At 43.1% G+C, this 25,973-nt stretch overlaps 1 protein-coding gene across 1 annotated transcript; it reads left to right on the top strand.

Moving 5' to 3' along the window:
* The first annotated feature begins 20 nt into the window (after window positions 1-20).
* ASB14 (ankyrin repeat and SOCS box containing 14) lies at window positions 21-25,541 on the top strand. The gene is made up of 10 exons (XM_084840064.1): window positions 21-145; window positions 4,652-4,706; window position 4,889; window positions 4,966-5,097; window positions 5,196-5,354; window positions 7,440-7,685; window positions 15,664-15,835; window positions 19,328-19,871; window positions 20,561-20,714; window positions 25,363-25,541. Exons 1-10 carry the CDS (start codon window positions 21-23, stop codon window positions 25,539-25,541), a joined length of 1,767 nt encoding a protein of 588 aa, XP_084696190.1.
* The last annotated feature ends 432 nt before the right edge of the window (window positions 25,542-25,973 follow it).

The raw sequence follows: 25,973 nt of genomic DNA, 5'->3' as shown, positions 1-25,973 counted from the left end.
CTAAGAGATGTGCTTTTAACATGTATGATGCTACAAATACATATGATGAAGAGGTTGATGATGACATCCCTACTCAGTATGTCATTCAACAAAGTTTGCAAGATTTCCATAAGAGCGAGACTGTGGCTGCAGCAGAGAATGACAGGTATGTATACCTCTCTGGGTACTCAAAAAGCAAAGGTAGTTGTGTTGGCCAACAGAAAAATTACAAACTCCCTTTTAGGGTAATAATACCTTTTATTAGGCCAACCCAAAGGTCACAAAATATTGTGCAAGCATTCAAGTTCTAGAGAACTCGTCATCAGGCAAGATGTTAAACAAAGCAAAAAAGTGCAGTGTGGGTTGGGGGAAGTGGCTGATCTCCAAGTCATGGAGACTGCATCTGATTACAGTCTTAAGGTGGAAAGTGAGAGAAGAGTGCAGACATTCAAATGAGGCTCTACCAAGGGCTGAGATGGTGTCAGTGGTACCTGGGATTCTCCCAACATATAGTGGGATGAAGAAGAAAAAAGTAGTTGATCCCCCATTATTTAAAATATAAAATCTAGCTTTTACTCAGAACCATCTCCGTCTATAGGCAGAATGCACAGGTTCTTTGACAGTGGAAAAAAGAAATAGAGAGAAACTAGACAGCTTTTATATAAACACAACTGGAGATAATTTTAGATAGAGTATTAGGGTGTGTTTTTTTTAAGCAATAGAAGCCAAATAGGACCACTCTGAATACCATTTCTGGTGGCAGCTCTAAAGTGACTGGCACAGAAGTCTAAATCCAACGTTATGCAAGCAGACTTGCACAATGGGAGTTTCCTTTCCTGTCTCCTACAACCCTGCCTGCATCCCCTGTACAAGCCTCAAACCTGCTCTGGTGTGTCCCCAACCCATTGGAATTTATTTGAGGTACATGCAAGGGGGAAAGGAAATTCGATCCACCAGCAGTGACTTTTTAATGTGCAGCCCCCCAGGGGGCTGTGAATTTTTCACAGAATATTGTTATGTGCATGGAAGCTGAATGAATTATTTCCATCAGTCTTCATTGCAAAAGATATAGGACAGATATCTGTGCCTGAACTGATGTTTTCAGGAAGGGAGTCTGAAGAACTGAGGCAAATAGTGGTGACAAAAGATGACGTTCTTAATCTTATTGATAAATTGAAAGCAAATAAATCACCGGGCCCAGATGGTATCCATCCTAGGGTTCTCAAAGAACTCAAATATGAAATTGCTGATTTTCTAACCAAAATATGCATCATGTCCCTAAGATCAGCCTTTGTACCAGAGGACTGGAGGATGGCCAATGTAACACTAATTTTTAAAAAGGGATCTGGGGGGATCCGGGAAATTACAGGCTGGTTAGCTTAATGTCTGTTCCGGGTAAATTGCTTGAAAGCATCATTAAAGATAAAATTAATAAGCATATAGAAGGACAAGCCTTGCTGAAAAAGAATCAACTTGGCTTCTGCAAAGGTAAGTCCTGTCTCACTAACCTTTTAGAGTTCTTTGAGAGTGTAAATAAACACGTAGACAGGGGTGATCCGGTAGACATTGTTTACTTGGACTTCCAAAAGGCTTTTGACCAAGTTCCTCACCAAAGACTCCTGAGCAAACTTAGCAATCATGGAATAAGGGGATAGGTCCTCTTATGGATCAGTAACTGGTTAAAGAACAGAAAGCAGAGAGTGGGAATAAATGGCAAATTCTCCGAATGGAGGGAAGTAAATAGTGGGATCCCACAGGGATCTGTATTAGGACCAATGCTTTTCAACCTGTTCATAAATGATCTGAAATTAGGAGTGAGCAGTGAAGTGGCCAAGTTTACCAATGACACCGAATTATTTAGGGTAGTTAAAACAAAAAGGGATTGTGAAGAGGTCCAAAAGGGTCACTCCAAACTGGGAGAATGGGCATCCAAATGGCAAATGTGGTTCAATGTAAGCAAGTGTAAAGTGATGCGCATCGGGGCAAAAAATCCCAACTTCAAGTATAGCTGGATGGGACCAGAGCTAGCGGTGACCAACCAAGAAAAAGATCTGGGAGTTGTGGTGGACAGCTTGATGAAAATGTCAACCCAGTGTGCAGCTGCTGTAAAAAATGCAAACTCCATGTTAGGCATAATTAGAAAAGGAATTGAGAATAAAACTGCCAATGTCATACTGCCTTTATACAAATCCATGATGTGAACATACTTAGAATACTGTGTACAGTTCTGGTCACCATACCTAAAAGAAAGATATTGCAGAGCTGTAAAAAAGTGCAGAAAAGGGCAACTAAGCTGATCATGGGGCTGGAGCATCTCCCCTATGAGGGAAGGTTACCAACAGCTGGGCTTGTTTAGCTTGGGAAAAGGAGGGTAAGGGGAGACATGATAGAGGTGTACAAAGTTATGCATGGTGTGGAGAATGTGGACAGGGAGACATTTTTCTCCCTCTCTCAAAAGACTAGAACCTGGGGTCATCCCATGAAGCTGATTGGTGGGAGATTCAGGACAGATAAAAGAAAGTACTTTTTCACGCAGTGCATAGTTAAACTATGGAATTTGCTACCTCAAGATGTAGTGATGGCCATCAATTTGGATGGCTTTAAAAGGGAGTTAGATAAATACCTGGAGGAGAAGGCTATCAGTGGCTACTAGTTCTGATGGCTATATGCTACCTCCAGTACCAGAGGCAATAAGCTTGTGTACACCAGTTGCTAGGGAACACGGGCAGGAAGGTGATCTGGCACTCATGTCCTTCTTGTGGGTCTCCTGCCAACAGCTAGTTGGCCACTGTGTGAACAGAATGCTGGACTAGATGGACCCTTGGTCTGATCCAGCATGGCTCTTCTTATGTACTTATGTTTTCTCCATTTTATATGTTTTATATGGGAATTGTTATGGTGCTATATGCTGTGGCTAAGTGGGGGATCATAGTACTTTTAGTAACGATCCAGCCAAAGTGAAGCACTGTAAATCAATTAATTACCCACACCTGTACTCTGCCTTTTTTCCAAGACCTGAGAGTGGTGTACGTGTGATTCCCAGGTAGGTTACCAATTCAGGCACCTTATAGAGCCACTTCAGCTTAGCTTTAACAGCAGGACTGCCTTGTGCATTTGGACCATTTTGGGGGTTAATTCTTCCATTGAAATCAATGGACCTTGGAAGTGTTCAGCTGTGACTAGGTTGTGCCTTTTTGCTTTAAATATCTCTGGATGCTGCATTCTGAATAGATGAGGGTTTTTTAGGCACAAGTGTGGCTACTACACATTTTATCAGAATATATAAAAATGGGAATGAAAATATATGATGAAAAACGAGTAACCCAAATGTAGACTTAGACATATATAGATGAGGGGTGGGGGGAGAATTGCTCATTTAAAGTTCTAAAAAAAATAAAGGGGCCTAAATTTCTTGGTTTTGTTCAGGATTTTCTTTTGTCTCTTTCTTGGAACTCAAAATAAACCTGTGCTACGTATCTTCTGTGTAAACTGAAACTCCTCCAAAAATACTAGAAATTATTAATAGTTATAGAACAGCTATATGACAGGGCCTGGAAAATGGTAAATCGCATTCATCAAAATTGTCAACCATTCTTTTAACAAGTTATTTGAGTGACTTTTTCTCCCTCTTCATGGTCTATGATAATATTGCCATCATCTGGTGACAAGATACTTTTCTTGGTTTTGTTTTGTTTTGGAGAAATCTGAAGCAAAGTAGGCACTGAATAGTTTGGTTCTTTGCATTTTGTTCAAAAATGTATTTTCTGTTGGTCGGTAAAGTTACAGCTTCTGTGTGGCTCAAACCTAAACATGTTTAGTTGGACATAAGTCACATTTTGTGTTCAGTGTGAAGATCCTGGCCTGCTTGACAAGGCGACTGCCGTTTTAACATCCTACCTAATTAACACCTGCACTGAAATATTGGACACCTCTGAATTTGGGGGCTTCCAATCAGTGAGGGTGTAATCCTATCGACTGCACCTAAGTGAGTCAACTTAAAGTGCTCAGTACAAATCAACCTTCATTACCCTAGAGAGTAAAAAACTCAGAGAGCGGAGAACTCAGAGTAAGCATTGCTGATTTCTTTTTCACAAGCTCTGCTTCATCTAGTTGTTGACCTGGTTTGCATGAAATACCAATTAATGGGTTGTTTAATCCTGGAGACTGGATTGTTGTAGGGTGCAGGTTCTCCTTTTTCTTAAATCAATTTAAAAACAAAATCAGCAAGGGATCTTTGTCCATAAAGGGTTGGACTTGATGGTCTTATAGGCCCCTTCCAACCCTACTATTCTGTGATACTATTCTATGAAGATAGCAACAACAAAAACATAGGTAGTAATTTAAAAACAAAGTGGTAGCGAGTACTACCTCTCTTTTGGTGATTTTTTAAATTTTATTTTTAAAGGAAAATGTGTAAAAGTGCAACACAAGGAGGTTGGTAACCCCTCTGCTTGATCCTGGAATACCCCGGAGGGGCTTACTGTCAAGTGAGTGTAGGTAGGATTGCAGTCTTAGACTTCCTCTTACTTGTACCACAGTTGTATAGTAAATGTGTCAGCTTAAAATATGATCTTTTCCTCCACCTTAATTTCATTTTTTTCATCCTGAATTTAAGTGTAATATGAAGGGGAAATAAATATTCATTCATTCATTCATTTTGTTCCCTTTGCAGCTTTAATTTTTCTACAAGTACAAATCACAAGAAGATAATCACTGCAATTCGGACAGTTAAGTATCTGCCTTAGTTTCCTTGGGGTATTATATGGGATTTCAGACTCAAAGGATAGTATTTGATTTTTTTATGTGACAGACTTTTAAATAACCAGATTAATTAACCCATAATGAGCCATCAGGGGATGCACATGCATGTGTGAACCAGCTCGTTGCTATTTTAACTACAGTTTGTTAGGGTTAGCAATGTTCAGAACTATCTTGGGATTAAAGAGCATAGGTATGCATTATTCTGACCTTTCACACAATGAACAGGCAAAGAAGAGGTTTTGCTCAAACTGGTGAGTAATGGCTGTGCTTTTCGGGAAGCAGATGAACAAGGCTGCCTTCCTCTACATGAAGCTGCAGCACAACCAAACAAGAATATTCTAGAAATAACTCTGAAAGGTAGCACCTTCTGTGGGCTCTAAGTGTTTTTCTCATGCTAGCTTTGTATGCTAACTTGGTGTCTGAACACATGTCCATTTCGAATGGTTATCTTTCAGCTTCACACTGCATTGTGTGGCAACAGACAAATCTGAAAGGAGAAACTCCTCTCTCTATAGCAGTGGACACATGTCTTGTGAAAAATGTACATTTTCTGCTCCTCAATGGCTTTAATCCTGATGTTAAGAATGAAGAAGGAGATTCTGCTTTAATTATTGGTAAATTGTAATATGGAATTTATCTGGCAATTTTTTTAATGCTGTGGTTACATTAAAAATAGCTTGGGCATATTAAATATTCTTTTCTCATGTCATGCAAAGATTTGGGATACAATTCCCTATTTCAGTGCTGCTCAAATGGCAGACCTGAATTTGACTCTGACTTGCTTGTGCTCTGTCACTATTACCCTAACTCCACCTCCCAGAAATCCAAGGCCCATCTGCTCCCGCCATCCCTGCTGGTACCATTGCCTGTTTCTGCACTCGTTTACTTGCCCTAGCTCCGCTGCCTCTTCAGGACCAGAGTGCTAGCGGTGTGTGCTTCAGAACCCATTCCTAGGGTGTGTCCCAGCTGGCGAGTGGATGAGCTAGCCCTGACGCCGTAGATTGGAAATGCTGTGGCATGACATTTAATGTTATGGTTCTGAACACATATTATGGAAATATGTTTGTTTGTTTGTTTATTACATTTCTATACTGCTCCATAGCTGAAGCTGTCTGGGCAAATCACAAAAATTAAAACCTCAAGGTACAGCGTAAAACAATATAAAATAAGAAAGCTTAAAACTACAATATAAAAGTACAACCATAATAAAACCTAGCAGCAGTGCAGAGATTTAAGATACAGATTGAAAACAGCAAGATTAAAAGACTAGAATGCTAGAATGCTGGGAGAATAACACCTGGTGCCGAAAGGAGTACAAAGTGGGTACCAGGTGAACCTCTCTAGGGAACTCATTCCACAGCCAGGGTGCCTCAGCAGAAAAGGCCCTTTTCCTGGTAGCCACCTGCCTCCCTTCCTTTGGCAGGGGCTCCCAATGGGTCTTTCTTTCAGGTAAGTTTGCTTAGGATGAAAGACGAAGGCAGCAGTGCAGAACCTCAGGCCCGAGGGCCAAATCCAGCCTTCCTGGATTCCAATTCCAGCCCTCTGGGGTTCCCCAGAAGTCCACATCTTCTCCTGGCCCCACCCCCTTTCTCCCCAGCCACCAATCATTTTTGTGGTTCCCCTGCTTTTGCACAGTCCCCCCCCCCCCAAGGTTGAAATGCCTCTCCTGGGGCTTCATTAGTGGTGGTAAGATCTTTAAACTTAAATATGCCAGGAATTTTGGTATTTTTGGCCCCACTCCTTTTGTCTTTGACCCCGCCCACCAATGGAATGTGGCTCTGAGAGCTTCTCTGTAATGGAATTCAGCCCAACACCTCTGGCCTAAGGCTACATCAGTGTGCTGCTGCTGTTCACACAGAACACTTTAGCTTCCTATGGAGTACATTTTAAGAGGGAAGGAGGTTTGAGAGTGTACCTTCGTCTGCCTCCATGTCCACTGTAGGAGTGCAGTCATTGGCTTCTCTGGGCTAGGTGCAATGCTCCTGAGCAAAATGGGGTAGCTGACAGTCTCACTGGGGGGTTCCACTTGCTTTGAGGTGCCTCCCCTTCTGCTAGGGTTACACCTCATGGAGTTACATTTCTTGGGGAGAAAGTCCAGTGCCTACTTTCAATAGTCTTAATGGTTTCTACTAGAGATCCCAACAATTCTCTAGGGCAACAATGGCCAGATAAGAGATAGTTCTCAGTCTGGCTTCTTTGGCTGGCACCCAAACCGAGAGCTCAGTGTTTGTTTGTTTGTTTGTTTGTTTGTTTTTATCCTGAAAATTTTGCCTCCAAAGGCAGAGCCAACTAGTCTGCTGATCACTGGGCCAGAAGGCTGGCTATGATCAAGTGGCACATGCTGTTCCTGAACTTGATGAGGTATTTCCCCCTTTGCTGTCCAAAGGGACAACAAGCTTGCCCATTCAGGGAGCTTCTTCGGCGTCAGGAAAGCCTTGCAGCAGTAGCAAGATGCTGTGGGCAATATTTGTGTTTCAGTTTTGTTTTTTAAATCTAGGATTACAAAAAAGTTTGGTTCTAAGTTTAGCTCCTCGCAGTTCTGTGTGACCTTTATTGCTGTATATAAATAGCGTGATCCAGCTAAGGAAAGGTTTTTTTTTATCCTGACATGGTTTCACAAGAGACAGAAGCATTTTAATTCAGTTATCTGTTAAATGAACCCTTCAAATGTTGCTCTTTCCATTCTTGATATTTTACAGCAATTAAACATGGCTCATATGAAATTGCTTCCTTGCTGATACAATTTGGTGCCAGTATCGATCTACAGTGTGTCAACAACAGGACAGCTTTACATGAAGCGGCCAGGCTAGGCTTAAAAGACATGGTGGAACTTCTGCTTTGCGCTAAAGCAGATCCAGATCCACGAAGCTCATATGGGCTCACCCCTCTAGCACTGGCAGCGCAGAATGGGCATACAGACATTCTGGAAATCTTATTGCGTAAAGGTGAGAACTTGAATACCATCCCTTGAAAATTAAATGTGCCCCTAATTGTTTTTCTGGTAGTTCCTAGAAGAGTTCTATGATGTGCTGTTGTTAAGTGCAGAATACAGTTCCTGCTACTTAATCCAGGATTTGAGAAACCTAGGATGCCTTCTTGTAAAAGGTGGCAGACACCTTGAAATACTCTATGCAGTGCTGATGGTATATTTGGATATGTTTTCTCCCTCAGTGATGGGAATGCTCATTCAGAGCAGTCAGACCTTGCAAGCCAACCATCACCCATGCTGATCTTTTGATAGTTCCACACAACAATACTTGGGGGACCACTGTTGGGGACCACTGTTGATTATAACGTGTACACACTTGCAAAATATGCAATGCATCCTAGCCAAAGTAAGACTTTGGCTAAACATGTCTTTTCAGGATACTCTTTTTTATGTTTCGAGTGCTTATTCAGCACAGAATTCTAGATTCTGTGTTCATGAACACTTCCAGCTCAGCCTCCACTGTTGTTTTTAAAGGGCCCAAAAGATATACACACTGTGATACAATGTTTCTATTGAGCATTGAGATAGTGGAATGAAAGTCAGTGTGCACAGTCAGGATGCAATACCATGTTTAATGTTCAAACACCATCTCGATACTACTGTGCCACCACCTGTCTTCAAAGGTGACATGGAGCACAGCTATTTGGCCTGCTAGAGATAGACTGCTGGAATATCTTCTCTCTGCATGTTTCATCCTCCCTTTCTCTACCTCTTGCCTCTTCCAACTGAACATTGTCTAAGGGCTCCTTCACATGGAGCTTTTGTCCTGCGATTGACATTACTCTTTCACAGAAGTTTGCGGGCTTTTTACATGACACTATCACCCCCTTCATGGATCACTGCCTTGTTGTGGCGAAGGGGCTTGTGTAACTCAGTGAAGCCATAAGCTATGCCGTGCAGGGCCACCCAAGACGGACAGGTCATGGTGGAGAGTTCTGACAAAATGTGGCCCACTGGAGAAGGAAATGGCAAGCCACTCCAGTATTCTTGACAAGAAAACCCCATGGGACATATCACAAGGCTAAACAATACGACGCCGGAAGATGAGCCCCTCAGGTCGGAAGGTGTCCAATATACTACTAGGGAAGAGCAGAGGGAATTTCCAAGTAGTGCCAGAAATAGCGAAGCGGCTGGGCCAAAGCTGAAAGGACACTCAGCTGTGGATGACAGTTCACCAGAACTGTCACTTGAGGCACAGGTGAACTCAGCGGCACGGAGCACTTTTTATCAGCTTAGGCTGGTATACCAACTACGCCCTTATCTGGACAGAGATAGCCTAGCTACAGTTATCCATGCTCTGATAACTTCTCGTCTGGATTACTGCAATGCGTTATACGTGGGGCTGCCTTTGAAAACGGTCCGGAAACTTCAGCTGGTCCAAAATAGGGCAGCAAGATTGTTAACAGGGACTGGCCTGCGAGCTCATATTACGCCAGTACTTTTCCAGCTGCACTAGCTGCCGGTCCATTTCCGGGCCCGATTCAAAGTGCTGGTGTTAACATTCAAAGCCCTTAACGGCTTGGGGCCAGGTTACCTGAAGGATCGCCTCCTCCCATATGTGCCTGCCCGGACCTTAAGATCATCATCAGCGGCCCTTCTCCGTGAGCCCCTGCCAAAGGAAGTGAGGCGGGTGGCTACTAGGAGGAGGGCTTTTTCTGTTGTGGCACCCCGGCTCTGGAATGAGCTCCCTAGTGAGGTTCGCCTGGCGCCTACATTGTACTCCTTTCGGCGCCAGGTGAAGACCTTTTTATTTTCCCAGGCATTTTAGCTTTCTAAATTTTTATCTTTGCTGTTTTAAATCTGTATTTTAAACTCCTGTACTGCTGCTAGGTTTTATTGTGGTTGTATTGTTCTATTGTGGTTTTAATGTTCTATATATTTTAAATTGTTTTATTGTGTGTTGTTTGGTTTTAGTTTTTGTGAACCGCCCAGAGAGCTTCGGCTATTGGGCGGTATAGAAATGAAATAAATAAATAAATAAATAAATAAAATGTGTCTGGTGGTGAAAAGAAAGTCCAATGCTGTAAAGAACAATATTGTTTAGGAACCTGGAATGTCAGATCAATGAATCAAGGTAAGCTGGAGGTGGTCAAACATGAGATGGCAAGATTGAACATCGACATCTTGGGAATCAGCGAACTAAAATGGACAAGCACGGGCGAATTTAGTTCAGGTGACCATTATATCTACTACTGTGGGCAAGAATCCCTTAAAAGAAATGGAGTAGCACTCATAGTCAACAAAAGGGTGGGAAAAGCATTACTGGGGTACAATCTCAAAAACGATAGAATGATCTCAGTACAAATCCAAGGCAAACCATTCAACATCACAGTAATTCAAGTCTGTGCCCTAACCACTGAGGCCAAAGAAGCTGAGGTTGATTGTTTCTATGAAGACCTACAACACCTTCTAGAACTAACACCAAAAAAAGATGTCCTCTTCATCATAGGGCATTGGAATGCTAAAGTAGGAAGTCAAGAAATCACCGGGATAACAGGCAAGCATGGCCTTGGTGTACAAAATGAAGCAGGACAAAGGCTAATAGAGTTTTGCCAAGAGAACACGCTGATCATAGCAAACACTCTTTTCCAACAGCACAAGAGGTGACTGTACACATGGACATCACCAGATGGTCAATATCGAAATCAGATTGACTATGTACTTTGCAGTCAAAGATGGAGAAGCTCTATACAGTTAGTAAAAATAAGACCTGGAGCTGACTGTGGCTCAGATCATGAGCTTCTTATTGCAAAATTCCGGCTTAAATTGAAGAACGTAGGGAAAACCACTAAAACATTCAGATATGACCTAAATCATATCCCTTATGAATATACAATGGAGGTGATGAATAGATTAAGGGATTAGACCTGATAGACAGAGTGCCTGAGGAACTATGGATGGAGGTCCGTAACGTTGTTCAGGAGGCAGCAACTCAATCCATCCCAAAGAAAAAGAAATGCAAGAAAGCCAAGTGGCTGTCTGAGGAGGCTTTACAAGTAGCTGAGGAAAGAAGGGAAGCAAAAAGCAAGGGAGAAAGGGGAAGATATATCCAACAGAATGCAGAGTTCTAGAGAATAGCAAGGAGAGACAAGAAGGCCTTCTTAAATGAACAATGCAAAGAAATGGAGGAAAACAATAGAATGGGAAAGACTAGAGATCTTTTCAAGAAAATCGGAGATATCAAGGGAACGTTTTGTGCAAAGACGGGCATGATAAATGACAAAGAAGCTATATACTGTCACCCTGCTTATTTAACTTATATGCAGAGTACATCATGAGAAATGACAGGAGAATTATCAACAACCTCAGATACGCAGACGATACTACCCTAATGGCAGAAAACGAAGAGGATCTAAAGAAACTTCCTTGGGCTCAAAGATCACCGCAGATGGTGACTGTTGTTGTTCAGTCGTGTCCGACTCTTCGTGACTCCATGGACCATAGCACGCCAGGCCTTCCTGTCCTGCGTTCTCTCCTGGAGCATGCTCAAGTCCATATTCATTGCCATAGCTTTCCTCCCAAGGAGCAAGCGTCTTTTAATTTCATGGCTACAGTCACTGTCTGCGGTGATCTTGGAGCCCAAGAAAATACAATCTGTCACTGCTTCCATTTCTTCCCCTTCTATATGCCAGGAAGTGATGGGGCCAGATGCCATGATCTTCGTTTTTTTAATGTTGAGTTTCAAAGCAGCTTTTGCACTCACCTCTTTCACCCTCAACAAGAGGCTCTTTAGATCCTCTTCGCTTTCTGCCATTAGGGTGGTATCGTCTGCGTATCTGAGGTTGTTGATCATTCTCCCGGCAATCTTAATTCCGACCTGTGATTCATCCAGCCCGGTGTTTCTCATGATGTACTCTGCATATAAGTTAAATAAGCAGGGCGACAGTATGCAGACTTGTCGTAATCCTTTCCCAATTTTGAACCAATCGGTTGTTCCATGTCTGGTTCTTACTGTTGCTTCTTGACCCTCTTACAGGTTTCTCAGGAGACAGGTAAGGTGGTCTGGTACTCCCATCACTTTCAGAATTTGCCACAGTTTGTTGTGATCCACACAATCAAAGGCTTTAGCGTAGTCAATGAAGCAGAAATAGACGTTTTTCTGGAATTCTCTTGCTTTCTCCAAGATCCAGCGAATGTTGGCGATTTGATCTCTAGTTCCTCTGCCTCTTCGAAACCCAGCTTGTACTTCCGGTAGTTCTCGGTTCGCATACTGCTGAAGCCTAGCTTGTAGGATCTTGAGCATAACCTTGCTGGCATGTGAAATGAGCGCAATTGTGCGGTAGTTTGAACACTCTTTGGCGTTACCCTTCTTTGGAATTGGAATGTAAACTGACGTTTTCCAGTCTTGTGGCTACTGTTGAGTGTTCCAAATTTGTTGGCATATTGAGTGCAGCACTTTAACAGCATCATCTTTTAGGATTTGAAATAGCTCAGCTGGAATACTGTCATCTCCGCTAGCTTTGTTGTTAGTAATGCTTCCTAAGGCCCACTTGACTTCACTCTCGAGGATGTCCGGCTCAAGTTCCATGACCGCACTATGATGGCTATCAAGGACATTCAGATCTTTCCTGTATAGTTCTTCTGTGTATTCTTTCCACCTCTTCTTAATCTCATCTGCTTCTGTTAGGTCCCTCCTTCTTTGTCCTTTATCATGCCCATCTTTGCACAAAACGTTCCCTTGATATCTCCGGTTTTCTTGAAGAGATCTCTAGTCTTTCCCATTCTGTTGTTTTCCTCGATTTCTTTGCATTGTTCATTTAAGAAGGCCTTCCTGTCTCTCCTTGCTATTCTCTGGAACTCTGAGTTGGATTGAGTTGCTGCCTCCTGAACAATGTTACGGACCTCCATCCATAGTTCCTCAGGCACTCTGTCTATGAGGTCTAATCCCTTAAATCTATTAATCACCTCCACTGTATATTCATAAGGAATTTGATTGAGGTCATACCAGAATGTTTTAGTGGTTTTCCCTACGTTCTTCAATTTAAGCCGGAATTTTGCAATAAGAAGCTCATGATCTGAGCCACAGTCAGCTCCAGGTCTTGTTTTGACTGACTGTATAGAGCTTCTCCATCTTTGGCTGCAAAGGACATAATCAATCTGATTTCGATATTGACCATCTGGTGATGTCCATGTGTACAGTCGCCTCTTGTGCTGTTGGAAAAGCGTGTTTGCTATGATCAGCGTGTTCTCTTGGCAAAACTCTATTAGCTTTTGTCCTGTTTCATTTTGTACACCAAGGCCATGCTTGCCTGTTATCCCGGTGATTTCTTGACTTCCTACTTTGGCATTCCAATCCCCTGTGATGAAAAGGACATCTATTTTGGGTGTTGGATCTAGAAGGTGTTGTAGGTCTTCATAGAACCGATCAACCTCAGCTTCTTCGGCCTCAGTGGTTGGGGCATAGACTTGAATTACTGTGATGTTGAATGGTTTGCCTTGGATTCGTACTGAGATCATTCTATCGTTTTTGAGATTGTACCCCAGTCCTGCTTTTCCCACCCTTTTGTTGACTATGATTGTACCCCAGTCCTGCTTTTCCCGCCCTTTTGTTGACTATGAGTGCTACTCCATTTCTTCTAAGGGATTCTTGCCCACAGTAGCAGATATAATGGTCACCTGAATTAAATTTGCCTATGCCTGTCCATTTTAATTCGCTGATTCCCAAGATGTCGATATTCAATCTTGCCATCTCATGTTTGACCACCTCCAGCTTATTTATTTATTTATTTATTTATTTCTATACCGCCCAATAGCCGAAGCTCTGTCGGCAGTTCACAAAAATTAAAACCAAACAGCACACAATAAAACAATTTAAAATATATAGAACATTAAAACCACAATATAACAATACAACCACAATAAAACCTAGCAGCAGTGCAGGAGTTTAAAATACAGATTTAAAACAGCAAAATCTTGCTGTTATAAAATCTTACCTTGATTCATTGATCTGACATTCCAGGTTCCTAAACAATATTGTTCTTTACAGCAGCGGATTTTCTTTTCACCACCAGACACATCCACAGCTGAGTGTCTTTTCGGCTTTGGCCCAGCCGCTTCACTCTTTTTGGTGCTACTTGGAAATACCCTCTGCTCTTCCCCAGTAGTATATTGGACACTTTCCGACCTGAGGGTCTCATCTTCCGGCGTCATATCTTTTAGCCTTGTGATACGTTCAATGGGGTTTTCTTGGCAAGAATACTGGAGTGGGTTGCCATTTCCTTCTCCAGTGGACCATATTTTGTCAGAACTCTCTGCCATGACCTGTCCGTCTTGGGTGGCCCTGCACGGCATAGCTTATGGCTTCACTGAGTTGCGCAAGCCCCTTCACCACAACAAGGCAGTGATCCATGAAGGGGGATGGTGACTGTAGCCATGAAATTAAAAGGCGCTTGCTCTTTGGGATGAAAGCTATGGCACACCTGGACAGCATAGTAAGAAGCAGAGACATCACCTTGCCGACAAAGGTCTGTATCATCAAAGCTATGGTTTTCCCAGTAGTAATGTATGGCTGTGAGAGCTGGACTATATGAAGGCTGAGCGCCGAGGAATTGATGCTTTCGAACTGTGGTGCTGGAGAAGACTCTTACGGGTCCCCTGAACTGCAAGGAGGTCAAATCAGTCAATCCTAAAGGAAATCAGCCCTGAGTGCTCATTGGAAGGACAGATACTGAAGCTGAAGCTCAAATATTTTGGCCACCTAATGCGAAGAGAAAACTCCCTGGAAAAGACCCTGATGCTGGGAAAGACTGAAGGCAAAAGGAGAAGGGGACGGCAGAGGATGAGATGGCTAGATAGCATCACCGATGCAGTGAATATGAACTTGAGCACGCTCCGGGAGGGAGTGGAGGTAGGAGGGCCTGGCGTGCTATGGTCCATGTGGTCGCGAAGAGTCGGACCCTCCAGGGCATCTCCTGCACTAAATGCCCTTTGTTCCATTTTTAAATAGATCACAGATAATGAGCTATCAAATTACCCAATTTTGTTCCACTTCAGTTTCCTCCATGAAAAGAGTTAAAGTGGCAAAAAAAGGTGCGAGATCGATGAAAGTTAATGGAAGACAGAGAGAAGGAGGGGGGAGGGGAGGGGAGGGGGGAAAAGGAAGCGCATATAAAGGGAGTCAGTACTGATCCTGCATTTAAAATGGAAGCAGAAAGACCCATTTTAAATGCAGGATTTTAGGCTGGTGTAGAGATGCCCAATGAATCTCAGTCCTTGTCTGAAAGAGGCTTTCTTGATAGCTTGGTGATTTAGCTCCAGCGTACTTTCAAACCACAGATGTAATGCAAAGAAAATATGGCCAAGGGTTCAGAAGTGGCAGGAAGCAGAATGGGGACTGGGGCTGCAGGGCAATTTGATGCAGGGAGTGGGAAGAGGTTGGCTGGTGGCAGAAGCAATAGTTTGCTGGGAGGGTTTATCTGTGGGGGATAAGAGATAAGATGATGTAAATTGCTAGCAAGCATGGGGATAGTTGCTGAGAGGCGGTGACGAGTAGTAGATGCCTTCTGTAAGGTATATTTTGTATCAAAGGGGAGTGAGTAGCAAAGTTGGGACACAGGATGGGCTGGGTATCAATTAAATGGACAGTTGTTATTTTTTAAGGCCTTAAAATGTGACATACGTGATGGATGGTACTCTATCAGTTTAGCAGGAGGCAGGCAGGTTTGTTGGAAAGATAGTAGGGGAGCCATACAGGGGAATGTGACCTGTTAAACCCCTTTTGCTACGAAAACCTTTTCTTCAGGATTTGTCCTTTGCAATATTCCATTACTGATACCATATCCCCAAGTTATTGCCCCCAAAACCAACATATTCCAGCTCTATTCTTGCTGAAAGAACTAATATTCACAGTATAGCAGACTGAGATCTTTCAGGTTCTGGGGATGTTAATTACTTGTGCGTATTTATTAAACCTCTGCTGTTCTTTCCTCACTTAGGTGCCAATGTTCTTTCCCAAGCATCTGATTGCGCATCCATATTATTTGAAGCTGCTGGAGGAGGAAATCCAGATTCTGTCTCTCTCCTCCTAGAGTATGGAGCCGATGCCAATGTACCGAAGCATTCAGGTCACCTGCCTATCCACAGAGCTGCTTATAAAGGACACTTCTTGTGAGTTAGAACATGTGGACTCAATTTATGTGATAGGCTGGTGGGGAGCCTCCTGTAGTCATATAGTTAGCCTTGCTGTTTGTCATATGCATGGAGAGATCAACAGTGTCTTACATGTGAGTAGCTTGTCAGTTCTAGGGTGACCAGATAAAAAAGAACACAGGGCTCCCACCTTTTGCACCTCTAATAACTGTGTAGAAGAGGGAATTTCAGCAGGTGTAACATGACATTTCCTCTTCTACACAATGGTTGGGGCACCTGGTGGAATGAGATGAGGCAGGTGCCTACTAAGGAGAGGGCCTTTTCAGTGGTGGCACCTCAGCTGTGGAATTACATCCCCAGAGATGCTTGCCTGGCACCTTCATTGTGGTCTTTTCAATGCCAGGTGAAGACCTTTATACTTTCCCAGGCTTTTTAGTGCTTCAGTTTTAGAAATTGTGTTAGTGCGTTTTTAGATCTTTGCACTGCTGCTGGCTTTTTATATTTATATTTGGTTTTTTTCTGTATTAAACTTATGATTTTCTATTATGTTTCAGTATGATAGGGAGCAATCCTATGCATGTTTAGACAGAAAAAAGACCTACAACTCCAAGCATGCCACAGCCAGCATGGATGCCTGGGGCATGCTGGGAGTTGGAGGCTTTTTTTCTGTCTAAACATGCATAGGATTGCACTTTATTATACTTTATGGTGTTAAGCTTTGTCTTGTAAACTGCCCAGAGAGCTTCAGCTAATGATGATGATAATTAATTAATTAATTAATTAAAAATTAAAGGTGCAAAAGCCCTGTGTTCTTTTGTATCTAGCCATCATAGTCAGATACTCCTCAAAAACTGTGCAGGAGGTAGGCTGGCTGATAATATTTTGTATATTCATCTGAAAGTTTGATGTAAAATATATGAACAAGACAGAATTATTTTTGGTCTCTGTGTAGTCCAACATAGGGGTTCTGTGCCTGTGGAAAGCGACATTCAGAACCTTCTAGAGCTAAGTATTACCGAATGTGCTCCCTTTTTTATAGACACGTGTATACCTTGTTCACGTTCTCACAGTCATGCATTTGTTAAACCCAACAGGGACCTTTAGACATTGGTCATAGACCATCTATAGCAAAGAGGAGACCTCCCCACCTAAGAATCCATACACAGACAGACACAAGATATTAGGATAATGCCACTTGGCACATTTATTGACAAGAATTTAAAATGCATGAGTTGATTTTGGGAGAATTAACTTGGTACAGCAACATCACTTTAACTACAAGTATAATAATGATAATGAACCTGCAAGCCTTCCTTGAGAATTGTACTCTGCATGGGGAAATTAGCTATGTTCTTGGCAAGGCTGGTTCCCGAAACCCCAAAATGAGACTGTGGACATGCATGAACAGTGCTTTTGGGCAGTGGGGGAACAGATTAGGATGATAGCACGAGGAGGAGGGGATTGGGTAATGTGGAGTCCCTAACACTCATGGGAGTAGGAAAAGAAAGGGGTTGTGAGAGCTGGTTGAGTGTTGGAAGTGGAGTGAGGAGAATGGGTTAGAGGGGGTTGTATCCGGCAACACCCACCATTTACTCACTGTACTTTACAAGGAAACAGGTAGTGGACTACCCAGAGCTTGTAACACTCACACACTACAATTGGTATGCCTTTCTGGTATCCTTTCCCTATGAAAACCTCTGAACCAACTGGTAGAGCTAGCTGTGGCTTCAGACATTTCCTCCAGAGAGTGTGTGGGGGGCAGAGGGTGATTTCTGGCAGGGGATACCAGAGATGCACAGAACCAAACGGGCCTCAGCCCAATTCCTCCCACCGGAGCTGGCTGCACAAAATGGCTGGGTCTCTGACCAAATACCAGTTAAAGATTAGAGAGAGACACTTCTATACATGCTTTCTCAGAAAGTGGGGATGGGTGGTGGTGGAGGATATATTTGTAGCAGGATCGCCAACAGCTGTATACCTTTCCCTCGGCTGAAGCTCTTTCCTGCGGACTGGATATTAGGGAGTGCTGCAACTTTGGCTGAGGTGTCACTGAAAACTGTATCTTTTTTAAAAAGGGGCTTCTGTTCCCTGTCAGGGGACACAGACCCACCTGGACAAGCCACTGCTTGTTTGGGAAAAACCTACACTGAGGCAGAACTCAGTATGTGTGCTTTCTACAAGAGCCCTGGCCTCCCACAAAGATAGTAAGTGGATGCTGGAGTTTGTCTTCCCAGAGAGGATTGGCTCAGAGCAGGGTAGTGGATCTGCAAAAGACCTGAGTGTCCAAGCTTACCTGTGCTGAGGGCAGATGAAATTTGCCTGTCAAACCACGGCTTGGCGCCAATCAAAGCTGGCACACTTCGCTACTGAAAACCTTTACATTTTATACCTTTTACACAAAAGGATGGACATCCCGCTTGGTATGGCAACCCTTAAAAAACTGGTTTTAAGTGTTGGAAATGGCGGTATTTGTTCTCAGACAATGGACTTAATCGCTCTTCCTAAAAAAGCTATTTCTGACACAAAAAGGAATACTTGTTGCATGTTGTTGTCCCAACAATGCACATTGGGAAGACCTATCATAATACATTCTAATATTCCAGAGAGAAATCACTCTGTGTGAGACAGGCATACCTTGCTCAGTTTTACCCATTCCTTTTCCTTCAGGACATATGCACATTTGCAAATTAGATTAGAATCTGATGATCTCCAATCTAGTCTTGCATACGTGGCATAGCTGATGAGACTTATCCCCTTTGTCTGTTTTCCCACTTTGCTAAGGTCAAGGATGACAGGCACCAAGCCTATTTTCTGCTAGCCAAGATGGGGGCTGTTTGGTTTATAACCTAGTAATTTGGGGGGGGGCATGAAGGCCCACTCCTTCAGCTAGAGCGCATGCCTGACAGGAACAGCACCTTCATTTCATTTATTAAATTTCTATACCACCCCATTGCCAAAGCTCTCTGGGCAGTTCACAAAAATTAAAAACCATTAAAATACGTTATATGAAGTAGAAAACCATTCATGTAATGACATAAAACAGATAGCACACACACAACAACAACAACATACATACATACATACATTTAAAACAATGTAAAACAATCAGTCAGACACCATCCAGGACCTTCCTCCTCAGTTCCTTTCTGACCACCACTACCTCAGCGGCTTTTGGAACTTTCTCCTCTCCTTATAGCTACTTGACCTAGGTTTTGCATTCTTCTTTCTCCCTTCTATCACCCCCCCCCTTTTCTCTTGGTGATTTTTGTGCATTTTTATTTTCCTGTTGGGATCCTTGTCCACCCACATGCCTATGGCACAATGGGTATCTTTTCAGAAGTGCTCAGGGTGTGAGGGCAACCCTCCCACCACATATGACAGCCAGCCAGAATTCTTGCCTGTTTTGCCTCAGCCCCATTGTCCCAATTTTCAGAAGTTTATCATGTAGGCACACAGTATCACTGGAGTGTTCTTGAAGAATATTTTTATTGTCTTTATCTTTCTCCATAGAGCTTTACAAATGCTGATTCCTGTGACTAATTACAGTGTCATCAAGGACAGTGGGATCAGTCCAATTCATTCAGCAGCAGCAGGAGGGCATCCTCAGTGCCTTGAATTCCTTCTCAAATCTGGCTTTGATGCCAATTTTATGTTGCATCAGAGAATTCGCAAAGGCTATGATGATGAGAGGAAATCAGCTTTGTATTTTGCAGTCTCTAATGGGGATATTAACTCAGCACAGTTGCTCCTGGAAGCTGGAGCCCTACCAAACCAAGACCCAGTTAACTGTCTTCAGGTCGCCTTGAGAATGGGCAACTATGAGTTCATTAATCTCCTGCTTCGCCATGGGGCCAATGTGAACTACTTCTGTAGAGTCAATACAACACATTTCCCATCAGCTCTGCAGTACACGTTGAAAGACGAAGTCATGTTAAGGATGTTACTGAATTATGGGTATGATATTCACCGCTGCTTTGACTGTCTTCATGGAGACAATGTGCATTCCCAGTTCATATTTGAAGGGTGGACCTCAACTGTTATCAAAGACACAATGGTAAGTACTTCATTCGGGGTTGTGGGGGGAGAGGGCTGCTTAACCTGCCACCTACTGATTTGCTCTTGCAAATCCCCCTGACTGTTTTTAAAGTTTCACACGCCCATCCAGACTCACTTCCAGTTCTGGAGATCAGCTTGGGGGAAAATAGGGAATTTGCAAACAGGGGAGAGATAAACACCATCTGCCCACCCCGCTCATTGGTGTTTCAAGGGAAACTTGGAATTGTGAAACTTGAATGCCACCCTTAAAAACACACATTTACTCTGTGAAGTAAATGGCGAGTGCTTGATTATCCCAATTGTTTAGCTGTATGTCCGGCTTGCTATTGGAATTTTGCTTTGCTGCTAGTTTGGCCTGACTGGGGGAGGCATTATTGGATTCATTCTTCAGGGAACTTTAATAATACACTGGGTTGGATCCAGATTTAGTTGCGTGAACTGGGCTGGTGGAAACAACTTCCTCCCTCCCTCCTCCTCATGGCAGCCCCTCCAGTGCCCTGAAAATGCTACACAGAAAGTTAGGGGACCCTGATGAATGGATCAGCTGTGGGGGGGAAGGGGGATCCCCAAAAACTACATGGAGGCACTTTCTATGATTGGAGCCCTTTCATCAACAGAAGGCAAATCCTGGATCCAACCCAAAATGTTGAATCCTATGGTCTTATACTGTCTTGTTTTCTCTTTCAGTTCTGTGAAGTGATAACACTATCATGGTTAAGGCACCTGTCTGGGAAAGTAGTGCGAGTTATGCTAGATTATGTTGATCATATCAGAATCTGCTCTAAGCTTCTATATGTTCTGCAAGAACAAAAACTCTGGCCAGAAATCAATGCAATTTTGAGTAAGTGTCAAATACAAATCAGCATCTACAGAAATTAGAATTTCAAAGATGAGTGACATGGTGTATTATAGTCCTAACATTACCCGTTGCATCATATTAAGGAGCTTATTGAAACAACTAGTGGATATCGGTAAAAGGATCTAGCAAATTAGATTTTGATAAATATAACTCAACACCACAATAACTGTTATAATTGCTTTTGAGTCACACTGAAATTCTCTCTGTGAAGTAACCTAGCCAGTTTGTAATAAACTTTAACTGTGTAGTGGTGAGATACAGAAACAGTCTGAATTATTTTAAGGTTTTCAGTGTGCTCTGTTGTGAATTGGCAATTACTCCAAATTGCCTAATATAATAAAGGAAGCCTTTCCCTGTTCCTTTAGTATTCTTTTAAAGTAAAGTTACTGACAGGCAGCATAACAGATTACGCAAAGCAATTCCTTTATTTCTGCTGATACTTTCTTATACGTTGCAGGAAGACATTTGGAGGGTGTGCAGGGGGCTGCAGGGGTTTGGGAGGAGAGGGTGTGGAAGTCCTGTTCCACCAGCAGTATAAGTTCCATTGATGGAACAAGGGAGTTGAACCCATCCACACCCCACGTATGAAGGAGGGGGAAGCGGTATGTCTCATGCTGCATATGTAACCAAAGCTGTAAGGTTTGTATCTATGTAAGATGCATGATTTTCACCCTATGCCAGCATACTTGGGATTTGTTGCAGGAGCCATCCACAAGATGTGTATGTTGACTCCTGCTTTACTCTATAAATCTTCCTTGACTATTCAAGGTACAGGACTAATGTCCTATCTCAGAGGGGGGCAGAAAGAAGATAGGGATTTACTAGGTAATTTACAGATCTCCAAGCAAGTAAAATTTGCAAGTGAAAAAAATCTCTGCAATGGCTTGCTTTGTGCTAATTATTTATCTAACACCACCAGTATTTCTTACCTATAAAATAGTTTACATTGTTTTTTATGCAGCTCTGCTGGCCACTGGAATCCCTGCTCTGTGCTATTAACTCAGATGTAGATTAGTATTTATATATATAGGTCATCCCAAAGTATGGATCATGGGTTCTGTAGGTAATTGGCTCCATCTCCGGAGTCACCAGTCACCATTTTACATCTGGTTTCTCTACCCCCGCCCCAGTATTTACCTACTTCTCTCTGTTCTTCATAGTCTCTGTGCTTCGCACACATGGGTTCTGCGCCTGCAGGAGCTCTGTTCTGGAAACTTCTATAGCTGAAGAATTTGGGGTGGGAATCCCCCCGCACTGTCCTAGCATGCACGTCCCTAGCGGGTTCCCACCTACCCTCTCAGTTCTCTTTCAACTGCCATTGTAGTAGCCTCGTTCTGAACTTCTGTCGTTGTTCAGACTACTGCAATAAACTGGTAAGGTTTCATTCTTTCTGCTCTTATCTGCTGTCATTTTTTTCTGTCTTTCTAGTTTGATTTTCTTTTCTTTGTTTTTGTTGTCTTTGCCATTGCTTCATCACCTCCTTGGTACCATACTGAACCATCAGCTTCTCTGTTGAGACCACCTAACGACAATGTGTTGTTACCTCCACCTCCTTTTCCATTGCCCCATCATTGCCCACAAAAGCTTTGCAGCTGCAACTGTTGGCTCCAACTGCTATGGCAGTGCCGGGTGATCTGCCCCCTGCCGTGCTACTTCTGAATCTTACTACTGCTCTGCTGCCGCCAGTGGACAGACCTGCTACTTCAAGGCTGGCCGTTTGCCCAGAAGCGTCGCCTCAGTCTGGCACAGACGGTTACCAGTCCGATTTCACCTCTTATTTTTCCCTAGTTCCTTCCACCTCCTCGCTGGATGCGGCAGTTGGTGCCCAAGTTCAGGCTTTTCCGTCGCAGATCCTCGGGATGGCCCAATCATTCAACCTGGAGACACAACAGCTTGTTCTGAGGATCAAAGGCCCAATGTTTGACGCAGTCCATACTTAAGCGTCAACACCTGTAGTGATCCAAGGCCTCCCAGCCCTTTTACAAACTGTCCAGCAATCTTGGAATGCTCCATCTTGCATGAAACCTACATCTAAATAGCTGGAAAATATGTATCGGGTGCAGGAGAAGAATGCAAGAGAGCTTATTGGGCGGTATAGAAATTAATTAAATAAATAAATAACTGTTCTCTTTACATACCCTCAAACCAATTTCATCATTGTAGAGTCTTCTCAGGGTAATCTCGGAGAGTTCACTTTTCTGTGGTTGACAAGGAGGGCCGAAGACTGAATTTAATGGAGTGTATAATTTACTCTTCTACAGCTCTGCGAATCTGCATCTCCAACTACCAAGCAGCTATGTCCCATTACCAAATGTTTTTGTGGGAAAAGATGGGGATTCTTTTTGACCACCTGCCTGATTACAAGAGACTTAGCTAGGATCCTCCAAGCCAAAGCCATGAGCCTGTCTCGACAACAAATTAATACCTTTTGACACCAGGCCATTTGCAATACTAAGGCAGTGGTGGGTGTGGTGGTGACATGCTTGGTTGCAACCAACAGGATTGTCACAGGAAGCTTGGTCCCACATTGAGGACTTGACATTTGATGGGGAAGGGCTCTTTAATGCTAAGATGGATGAGGCCATAGACTCTGTCCAAAAAGCAAACACAGAGGATGGGATTGGGGCAACACCTGCTTCCTTATAAACAGTGAAGTTGGTCCCATCAGTCTTCCTTTCTTGTGTCTTTTTTGCAAGTCGACCAGTCTTTTCAGCATCAGGCTCCTTCTGCACCAAAACGGCAATACTCATCAGCCAAGTTCTATATCACTTGTAGGAAGGGTGATGGTACCAGCAAACGCCGTTTTCGACATCATTCTTTATCATCCCTATACCCATCACCCTGTCTTCGGAAATCATGTCATCTTTTCTCCATGCATGGACAAGCATAACATCTGACTCTTGGGCCCTCTTCATCATCCAGAAGGGCTGCCAGATTGAGTTCAACATCCTTCCTCCTCTCGGTTCTTTTCACACTACAACTCCATCAATGGTGTTGTGCATGGAGGTAGAGACTCTCTTAGTGAAGGAAGTAACCTAACGCGACCCTTTATACTGGCTCCTCAGCATTTTTTACTCCTGGCACTTCACAGTGCCAAAGAAGGATGGAGGACTTTGACCGATCCTGGACCTCAGAGACATGAACTCCTTCATCACAACCAAGAAATTCTGGATGACTTCACTAGCATCAATACTACTACTGCTATGCAAAGCAGAGTGGTTCACGTTGACAGAGCTGTACAAAAGTGCAAGAGTACAAAATCTCGCTACTCCAATTCAGCAGCCGGTACCAAACTGGAATTTGTTGGTGGTTCTGTAGGTTTTGACAGCTGAACTGTTGTTCAAGCCACTTGCAATGATCGACCTCCAATTCCTTTCCTGGAAGGTGGCATTCCTTGTAGCCATCACATTGTTTCGCAAGTCAAGTGAACTGTGCATCTCATGTGTTGACCCACCTTACATGACTTTTCATCAGGATAAGGTGGTGCTTTGTCCAGATGTCACCTTCTTACCTAGGGTGGCATCTGATTTCCATCTCAAGCAAGGCATGATCCTCTCTGCTTTCATCCCTTTGCCTACTTCTCCAATAGAGTGTATGCTTCATACTCTGGATGTTCATCAGGCACTGGCCTTTTACAAGTTCTGGACCAAGTATTTTCATCACTCATTGCACCTCTTTGTTATTGGGCAACTGAAAGTGTCTTCTGGTGTTATCCTAACGACTTGCTGCTTGTGCAGATGATCGAGTGGCTGCTGAGGCAGGGGGACTTGAACTTTCTGCGTAAGTTTGAGCACACTGGACGAGAGCAATGGCTACATCAGTAGCATTTGGAAAGGGTGTCACTCTCCCTGAACTATGCTGAGTGGCGACATGGTCAAGACCACTGTTTATTAAACACTACTGACTCAAGTTTCAGGCAAGAGTCAACTGCTCTTTTGGGTGAGCGGTCCTCTCCTCTGTTCTACTGTAGGACATCAACACACCTCCAGTAATTCAGCTTTCTACTTGCTCATACATGTGATGCACAGAGACCATGAAGAAGACAGACAGATTACTTACCTGTAAATGTAGTTCTTCGAGTGGTCACCTGTGCATTCACACAACCCTCTCACCATCCCCACTTCGGTATTGTCAGTTTCAATGTTGGTGCCAAGATTCCTCTCAGTTCTGAGTCCACAGTGGGCAGTCTCCTGGAACTGAGGGAACAGGCAGGAACCTGCTAGGGAAGTGCACACTGCAACGGTGGGGGAGGGTTCCTGCCAAAAATTCCGTAGCTATAGTAGTTTCCTGAATGGGGCTCCATGCAGGTGCAGAGCCCATATGTGTGAATGTACAGATGATCACTTGGAAGAACTAGTTACAGGTAAGCAATCTGTCTTTATCCTGAGAGCTCTGGGCAGGTGGTATTTTAACCTTCATAACATGTAAATCATTATTCCCTTTCTACAGATGGGAACTAAGGCTGAAAAGGCAAGGATTTGTGCAAGGCCATGCTCATTATGGCTGGTCTGTGACTTGACCCCAGGTACACATCCCCTCCATGCCTGGAATACAAGGCTGAAGAAGTTTCAAAATGAGATATAACAATTGATAGATCACATTATATTGGCACATGTTCCTTTATTTTCAGCAAACACCCGTTCTTTGAAACATCTTTGCCGTCTGAGAATCCGGAAATGCTTAGGACGCTTGCGTCTACGTTGTCCTGTCTTCTTGACATTTCTGCCACTACCAAACCGTTTGAAAGAATATATACTCTATAAGGAATATGATCTATATGGACAAGGAAATCTGAAAGGAATCTACTAATTCAGGTGCATACAGTTGTGTTGGAGGGTGTCCTATATGTAAATACATTCGTATGTATAGTATAAATTAGCGTACACAGTTTTTAAAGAATTCTTACTGCTAGTTTTTATGTAGTACAAAACAAGCAATCTGAGTGATAATAATTCTTAATAAAACAAAGTCTGCTGGAGAATAAAAACATATTACCCCATAGTTCCTAGCAGAAGAAAAGCATACAAGCTTAAAATACTATTCTTATGAAATGTGTCATAGGGGATATGAAGATTCAGAACAAATTAAGCAGCCAGGTGAAAATGCATTGTATACTGCGGCTTTTCCAATGAACTACATAGTAGTTCACTACTGTCAGAAGAGGGGACTAGAGATAAACTTACTATCTGTCCCCTCCATCGGTATTATTAATTGTTGGGTTCTTTCTTTCTGGGGTAGTAG

The sequence above is a fragment of the Heloderma suspectum genome, chromosome 2 (genome assembly GCF_057233095.1).
Source record: "Heloderma suspectum isolate Gila_16-S chromosome 2, 16-S_ref, whole genome shotgun sequence".
Taxonomy (NCBI): Eukaryota; Metazoa; Chordata; class Lepidosauria; order Squamata; family Helodermatidae; genus Heloderma; species Heloderma suspectum.
This window is presented reverse-complemented; position numbering and strand designations above follow the sequence as displayed.

Coding starts and splice junctions, on each gene's coding strand:
- ASB14 (XM_084840064.1), top strand. CDS start 21: ATGTATGATGCTACAAATACATATGATGAAGAGGTTGATGATGACATC. Junction 5,098..5,195: donor TCTAGAAATAACTCTGAAAG/GTAGCACCTTCT, acceptor GTTATCTTTCAG/CTTCACACTGCATTGTGTGG. Junction 19,872..20,560: donor CTGTTATCAAAGACACAATG/GTAAGTACTTCA, acceptor TTTCTCTTTCAG/TTCTGTGAAGTGATAACACT.